Below are 9,061 nucleotides of genomic sequence, written 5' to 3'. Positions count from 1 at the left end.
ATATCAGCAATTATTAGCCTAGTAGAATCAATCATTGACAGCATAGATGACGAAAAGTACGTAACAGCACTATTTCTTGACTACAGCAAGGCTTTTGACTGTCTGGGACATGACCTAATCTTAAAAAAGCTGGAAAAATCTGGGAGTAAGAGGCATAGAGAACAAATGGTTCTCCAGCTACCTCCGAGGAAGAACACAACTTGTGGAGGTACAGCATACTGAATCTTCCATCACCAGATCGTACACATCAACTCCAAAACACTGGCACGAGGTGTGCCTCAAGGATCGGTACTTGGCCCAGTTCTTTTTATTCTTCTAACTAATGACTTCCCTACTTTCATCGCCAGCTCCAGTACTGACTGCATAATGTATGCAGACGACACTACCCTTCTTATAAAAAATGACACAGCAGATGAACTATCCCTTAACTCCTTGACTTCTCTCCAACAAGCCATCAAATACAGTGCACTGAATGATCTGGCAATAAATCCTAATAAAACAAACGCAAGTGCATTTCAGTAGGAAAAAGGAAATACCAACAAATACTCCAGGCATATCAGTAGTTGATAAAACACAATTTCTGGGCCTGACTATCGATAGTACACTTTCATGGAGTCATCATGTGAGCACCATTTCCAATAAAATATGCGCAGGCATATACGTTATGAGGCGACTCAAATCAGTGGGTACTCAGGGATCCGTCAAAGCTGCTTATTACGCACTGGTAGAGTCCCCACATTAGATATGGTCTTATCATCTGGGGCAGCTCTACTGAAAAACCTGAAAAGGATACTCACCCTTCAAAAAAAGGCAATTAGAATCCCTCGCCAATCTTGAATCTCGACAAAGCTGCAGGGAAGCATATCCAAATTTAGGCATTCTAACTGTACCAGCCTTGTATGTATACGAAACAATTCTACATGTTGACAGACTCAAATTTTGACACTTACAACGATTTCCCATGACTTACAACACACGACATGCCTCCAGATATGTTCTACCCCCGCCATCGAACAGCCCTCTTTGAAAGAAAACCGTCCTACATAGGACGAAAAACTCAGAAATCAACTGCCAGAAGACTTCCAATTGCTAACTGGAAACGCACTGAAGAAAGCACTTCAAGAATTCCTTGTCAAGACTCCACTCTACACCCTGGAGGAGTTCCTGGATGCAACAAACACCTAAGCGACTTTTCCTATTACATTATACTATGTTTGACTATATTACTGTACTTAATGTTCATGTAATAAAGAAAGATTGATTGATTGATTGATTGATTGATATCAAATGAATGAATATTCAACTTTAAAATATAATCAATATGCACCCAAACCCTTTTTGAGATATTTTAAAACATTATATTTGGTGTTTTATAAACAATCTCAAACTTGTTTGTACTTTATTATTAAAATACTAAACGAGTATAAACTAAAAGAGAAACAACTAAAGCGTTTGGATGCGTATTAATCATATCTTTCAAATGAGACTAACCATGATTCTACAACCAGAAATAACGGTGTAATAGTGCATGAGGTTTAATATTAGTCTTATGGTGTGAAACTTGATGGTTTTTTTAACTACAACTGAAAGTAAGTGAAAAAAATTGGCTTTTCATATACGTCTTGTATCTGCTATCTTTGTAGTACACACTTTTGATAAAACTATAAAAATAATGTATTCAATAAACATTAGATATTCCAAGTGGCAAATAATTCCAATAATTCCATGAGCTATCAATATAAGTTAGAAGTGAATGGAATAATAAACAACTGCCACTCTGTTAATGAATGATAAATTAACCCCTAAGGATTTAAGAAGAAAAAGCTTTACCTTCTGTTGAAAGGAAATTAAAAAATATTAGGAGCAATAAAAAATTGCTTACTGTAAAAAATGCCATTATTTAACTTAATATGTAAATACCTATTAGTTTTTAATAATTTCATGGTAGTTGTATTGTTGAAATTTTTGTTCTGTTGTGACAGCAGAACAATTTTATCCATAACATTATTAAAAAAAAAAAATTAGTATGGATGATTGCTGTACAACATAAAACTCTGTAGTAAACCAAGTAATACAATATTTTAAAATATATTAATTATAAAGATATAAATTAAGGAATGCAAAGTAAAAGAAAATTTAGTGGCAGTGATTCAATTGGTGCATTTGACTAGTCGTTCATGGTCTCATTTCTCAGTAAGGAACGTAATTATTTTAATACCCGTAACTAGCAAAAAAATCAATGCAGAATAGGCAAAATACTTATGGAAGCAAGATTTGGCTATATTCTTAATACTGAAGATTACAGCAAAGTAGCAAACATTACTACACATAAAGAGTATAAATCAATAGCCATTCTTGGTGAGTATAGACAAAGCATTAAAATGCAGTATTCTCCATATTCTAAGTTTAAAACTAAATACTTTACTCCCTCGTTATGTCACAAAATGTTTTTTTTCATTATTTACTATTTAATATAAACTTTATTTATCACAATATTACAATAATTTGTTTCACTTTGATACGGTTTTACATTTAATTTTAATTTGTAATGAATAATCGATAATGTCATAAACCTCTTTTTATACACGTAATAATATCAGACCAGTATTTGTACTATTAATACAAATTTGCAAAAATAAACAAATTAAAAAAATATAAATATAAATGTAAAATATGTGGAACAAACATATTTTAAAACATTTATTATATCTATGCTCATTATTTATCTAACTAAAATACTAAAAATAATTAATTTTTACAGTTTCTCTAGTCAGTAAAATACGATTTTGTTGTACAATATTTACAGTAAAAGCTATCTTTACGATATCTATATAAGCGTCATTCCAAGGTATTATAATTATTATATCTTACTAGTAAATTGAATGAGAGTTTAGTGGTTTCTATCACTTAGATCAACCACTGCTAGAAGGGCTAAGGTACAATAGTATCAAATGAAGTAACTCTTCAATTAGGGATAGAGTTGACTCCATTCTTGCGATGCGGTGGAGTGCCAGGCCTGTTCAGGATCGGTCTTTGAGGTACTCCTCCTCCATTCTTGGATTTTGCAGCTGAAAAAGCATTTTAATATTAATGTTTTTTTTGTGTCGTGAGTTTTATGTATGGCAATTACAACAAATAATTTCAAAGTAAAATTCCTTTGTTTATTTTCACTTAGGCAATCCGTTAATGTATCTAACAACCATCCTTCAACAGTCCACACTTGGACATTTTCTATATTTCCTTATTAACATGAAATCCTTACACCAAAAATTTAAAATCTTCAGGCAAGTTATGTTTCAGTTTTATTACATTAGAAAATTGTCATCTGATTCGTGTTGAGGGTGAATTCCCACAGCTTGTAGTTGTTTGTCACTTTAGTAATTGAATTTTGTACAGTTTCTTAATACCTTCACTGACTAATCTTAATTAGACAGAATGTGCACTATGGGGTCTTCCACAATCAATCAGATATAGACACTAAACATTCCAGATATATATTTTTAGAGAAATTTGTAGTTTTCCACCTTCAAGATGAATAGACTTTTTGAACTATGTACGTAAATTCTGAATGTGTTCTGCATCTTTGTGTTCATCATGAGGGACAGTCTGTAAATTTTCCTTTTTTTGGACAGCTTGTGGTAATTTCCTCCATTCCCTTTGTAAGCAAATGTGCATTTCTGATTCTGCAAGTTTTTGATTAACATCTGTTGACAAAAATTGCTCTTCACAATGAGGCCGATAATCAAAATTTTCAATCGGTTTGAACCAGAAAACTTTAATGAGTCATGACACTGACAGCTTAGTCTTAGATACATACTATGAAGTTTTTAACTAAGATTAAATACTGAATAGTTATGATTATGCTTTGTGAAACACGCTATATTCCAGCATAATTCAAAGTATCTCTACTTCTAAGGCCAAAAAATTCTTCAGTTTATTTGTTGCTGGCAACAGCCATGGGATCAGATTCTTTCCTTATTAGTTAAGCTGTTTGATAAAAACATCATAACAGCTCAGAAATCAAGTGGAAATGTGGTGAGCAGCCCTATGAGTAGGTTTTCATGTCCTTTCTAATTCATTTCTTTCTTTTACCACCACCTCATTAGGAGCTTCTCTTTTTCTGATCTCTGCGTTTGGGTATTCTCTTTCCCTATCAGATCCATTCCTGAGGTATCTTTAATTACAAAGTATTTTTTTGTGAACACTATTTGGTGGCTTTATAAAGAGCACAATATAAATTACACAAGTGTATTCTACATATTCTTCATATCCTGACATTAAATGTTAGATGTTGTATGCTATATAAGGTGACTATGAAAGACTATGAAAGATGCTTTTCTTCGGCTATCCAAAATATATTTCTAAAGTTTGAAAATTATTTTGAATGTCAATAATATTTATTCCAGAACAGGTATAAATGAATGTTGTGCTATTTCGAGGAGGTAAGTCTTTTTCACGTGGATAATAATCAACCAGAAATCACAAAGTTGATATTTTTGACATATTTTGCTGTCCAAAAATTGTATGACTGGTCCTCGGAGTGTTAAATATTTTAATAAGATAAAGCAAAATGCAGGCCTCTGAAAATTGATTAATGGTTAGTTAATTATATATTTTTATCAATTAATATAAAATAATTTATTGGCAAGTCATAATTAGTTTTTTAATAGGGAATAGAGAAATAAGTCAATAGATGTTACACAATCATGTTAATATATTTAAGGGTACTAGATGCTCAAATAGATGCACATGCATAGATTTATTGTTAATTTTCCAGTCAAAATCCAAAGCTGTAGCATTTTTACTTTCCATGTTATTTCTCTATCTAATAAAACATCAAAAGTGATTGGATCAGTGGAAACTGCTTACATAATTTTGGGTGAAATCTTACAGATCTTGCAGGCATCTCTTCGTCATGAATGCTCCCTAATGAATTGGTAAATGTGGGGTTTCTGTACCCTGCAATGAATATAACAAGGGAAATCACTATTTTTGTTGTTTATTTGTTGTATAAAATATTGTTATATATAATTTAAATAAGGATTATAATTTCACTTGTTAATGAAAAATTTACAATTCATTTATGTTGTTAGATATGATAAGTGACCACCAAAAATATTTTTTTCTAACATAATCAGCTGAAAATGAACATATTTCTGATAAACTATTATTAAAAACAGAACAAACTTGAAGCTAAGGGTGGATAGGATTGATCAGGAGGGGAGTAGCCGAGGTTACAATCCAATACTGTAACCTGTTGCTGCACTGTGCAGTCTGAGACTGTCACTGCCACTGAACACATCACGCATGCTCTGTTCTAACCTTATTTCAGTGCCCTGTCACAGAATTGCTTCCTCGTCACAAGGCTCGTGCCACTATGAATCCATATGAGTTATAGCACAGAAAATATACTGTATTGTTTTAGTACCATAAGAGCAATGTTTGAGTTAGTAGTATAATAACTTTTACTACCTATCGAATGTTATACTTGTCAAAAACATTAAATCTCATATTTTGGGTACCATACTTGATTGAATAGCATCAATACTTTTGTCCTATCTTTCTTAGTGCTCTGTCTGCCTATAAGTGTTTTTAATTAAAAAAATATTATTTGAGCACAACTTATAATACAATGATGAAATTTTGTGGTTAATTTATTTTAGTATGTGTCCTTATGGGTGAACTAAAAGAAAAAAATAGCACTTAATTTTGTATGATAGCTTGAATAGTTTCACTCTCAATTTCACAAAACAAGTCATTTATAAGTGTTGTCTTTCAAAACACTGTTTTAATTCAAAAAAATTACAATACAGTCAGTAGCAAAGAGTAAAAACAGATCACAAATAGTCACTAAACATATCGTTTACAATTTGTACTCTAACATCAAAGATGCACAACACAAAGATAGATAGATAACACAACTGACCACGTTACACAGAGAAATTTGGCAACAGAGTGGAGTTCCGTTGTGTAGGAAACGGCTTCGAGCTGATTGGCTGTGGCAAGCCGAGCCCTCGAAAACACCGCTTTGACCTTCCTGATGTCAGGTTTGTTCTACTTTTAATTCATTTACACATTGACAATATATGTGCTCAAATACTCGCTTACTGCAATCCGTTCAGTCATTAACAGCAGTCTCCAGAGGGGTTAAAAATGTAAAAGTCTGTTGACTTGGTATGATTGTACTTAAAAAAAAATCTAGTATCAATAAATGGGATAGGTGACTTTTGCAACATGAATGGAATCATTGTGAATGATGAGGTGTCTAAAGGTTCTTGTTGAGTAAAGGGAGCCATATTCGTAGATGCCTCAGTTGTGAGGATGTGTGATTTTTTAAAAGAATACATTAATTATATTGTAATGTTCTCTTTTAGCATGATTTACACAAAGTAATATGTAACAGAAAATTGGGCAGGATTATACTGTATCTGGATTTTTTCAATTTTTGGAGATTTGAACACATTAATTAATCAGTATTAGATTTGAGATGGACATGTAGTTTGTGTTCCTAATGTTACCAAGTAAGAGAATTAAGGTACAACTGATATAATCTTATTTACGGGACAATTAGTTTATTAGTTGGACTTCAATCCAGTTTCTGTCAATTAATTTTCAGGCCAACAACTATGATCACTTAAAAACAATTTTGTTCCAAACATTGCAAGGTATGAACAACACTGGCACGCATTATTTCAAAATTGTACAAAATAATATACATGCCAGTGTTGTACATACTTGGTAATGTGTTGAACAACAATGTTTATATTCAAATCTCAGGAGTCTCTCCGTATTAGTAAATTTACAATTCTATAAGAAATTAATAATTTATTAAAGGTGTGTTTTATCAAGTCAGGGCAATGTTTTTAGATAAATATTTTCTTTACTAATATTCTGAAATATTGATAAACTATTACTAGTTTGTTTTTAACTACCGTAACAAAAATCAAATTTTAATAATTTTCAAAAAGTAATGAACCAACTCTTATTGTAAATTTTATTGGAATGAATTGTTAATTTTACTGCCATAGTTTTTGCGGTTCTACCAATTCAGCCATAGGTCGATGACTTATTTAAAATAATTAAAAATGGAAAACATAGTTTAATTACCTTGATTAGCATGGATGTTTTTGCAGTAGATTTCAGATATTGTGTTTCTTTAGATTCTTTCCAAAATTAAAGTCAGTCAAACATATTTATCTAAAGACAATATAAAAGTGATATTTATTTTGGGGGGAATACTATACAGTGTAGTGGTTACATTGCCTTACCATTGTCCAGAGTTAGTGCTAGGGCAGCATTGGTAGGCATGATATTGCTGGACATGGTATTGGTAGTGAAGGAAGAAGTGCGGTTATGACCCATCACCACCTCCTTGGTGTTCTTCTCTGGAGTGAATACTACTATGTAAATCTTCGGGAAGAAGAGACAGCACAATTGAACGAATCCACTATAAAACATTAATAGTTTTTAGACAATATTAAAACAATTAATCTTTAACTATACTATAAATGGAAGTACAACTAATTAAGTGTTTAATTAATAATATTCTGATAGAAACTTCAAATCTGATAGATAAGTAGGCCTTAATCCTTTTAATGCCATAGATATTTTCAACTTGTGCTCTTCTGGCCAGTGCCAGTTCCTTTTCTTTTTTTCAATGCGTTGGTAAATAATTTGTATCTCTGTTGTTTGTTACACAAATTTATTGTCTTTGTTATTGTAAGGTTAGATTTTTTATAAAAGTTTTATTAATTAGTCATTTATATGATTACAATCCACTGCATATACAATATGTTGTATAATACACAATAATATAGGCACCTGAGTGAGAGGGATAGGGCGAGTGTGACCACCCTGATGTTATAACTGGTAGATGCGATGTAGAGAGGAACGAAGGCCAGCCAGATCACAATAGCTGTGTAGTTGGTGAACCCTATGTGTCTGGCCTCATTGAAACCGTCAGGACATTTTCTTGTGAGGAAAGCGTAAACTGTGCATACTCCTGGAGAAGTAGTACAAAACTCATCTGAATTACAGTTAAAATTTTAATATAAAATGTGAAAAGTACAAGAAACAAAATACCTTACTCTTTTCTAATGCTAGTTGTGTTATTGTAAGCTTAGTTCTGTGCTTTGGTGTTACAGTTTTCATTTGTTCTCTTAGTTGTATTTTTTTAAATCTCTTTTTGAACTATTTATAAAAATATTTGGTTGTATGAATAAAGAGCTTGCAAAAGCTCTTTCAAGACGTAAAGACATATTTTTTTAATATAATATTTAAAAGTTATCTTGAATACCTACATTTTTATATTAACTTATTTTGTTTCATTAACTGAAAGTAAGAAATTTGATTAAAAAACTTTAGTCAATATTTATAGGTTAGAGGTTTTTTGTAATTACAGGCGATTCGTTTGGATTTTCATTCAAAAAGTGGTTTGCTGAAGAGGAAATATATACCTAAGTATATATGCTCTGCATTAATTTTTACTAATACACTCTCCACTGTTGGTTTCCTACAGATTCCATTTGTTAATGAGTTCTGTGGAGTGTAATGGATTCTACAGCATAGATGGCTACACCTCCCTTTGTTAGTGTTCCCTACTGTAGTCAGTGACGAGAATGTATGCCAGTTAAGTTGGTGTTCCATAGAAGCTGTTGTTTCAGACCAGGTTCTGTTAAAATTAGCCAGTCAGGCTCAGTATTTTTCAGCGTCACTGAATTGAATAGGTTTGGCTTCTCTGTCAGTATTTTGATGAAGAATTTGAAGATTACTGTTGGTTTTCTATTTAGTGTAAATTTCTGTTTTGCCTAATCCTTGACTTTTGCAGTGTAAGAGTATTCTAAAAGATTTTATGTTGGGCTGATTTTAGACTATCTTTAATTTCATAGTTATTCTGATTGACACCATCTAATGTTCTATTTAATCTAACTGAAACTGTTATTAACTTCTTTAAGATATAATATTATGATTACTATTTGTTTAAGTGTAATTTTAGTTTGGTAAATTGCTTCATTTTACACCTTAAAAATAACCGCTGAATATCACAGCTGTGTATATTGGA

General features: G+C 31.8%; 1 protein-coding gene across 1 annotated transcript in view; it reads right to left on the bottom strand.

Annotated features, from left to right (window-relative positions):
• Nucleotides 1–1,283: 1,283 nt before the first annotated feature.
• The window catches only part of LOC124362367 (metabotropic glutamate receptor 3-like), a 48,847-nt gene continuing 41,069 nt past the window's right edge, over nt 1,284–9,061 (bottom strand). Inside the window, exons 17-20 of the mRNA XM_046816805.1 lie at nt 7,822–8,002; nt 7,269–7,447; nt 4,870–4,959; nt 1,284–3,068 (exon numbers count right to left, since the gene is read on the bottom strand). Of these exons, the coding sequence (XP_046672761.1) occupies nt 2,965–3,068; nt 4,870–4,959; nt 7,269–7,447; nt 7,822–8,002 (554 nt within the window). The 3' untranslated portion in view covers nt 1,284–2,964. The remainder of the gene's footprint in view (nt 3,069–4,869; nt 4,960–7,268; nt 7,448–7,821; nt 8,003–9,061) is intronic.

Source organism: Homalodisca vitripennis, chromosome 5 (genome assembly GCF_021130785.1).
Source record: "Homalodisca vitripennis isolate AUS2020 chromosome 5, UT_GWSS_2.1, whole genome shotgun sequence".
NCBI lineage: Eukaryota > Metazoa > Arthropoda > Insecta > Hemiptera > Cicadellidae > Homalodisca > Homalodisca vitripennis.
Note: the sequence above shows the minus strand (reverse complement) of the source record. Positions and strands in the feature narration are given on the sequence as shown.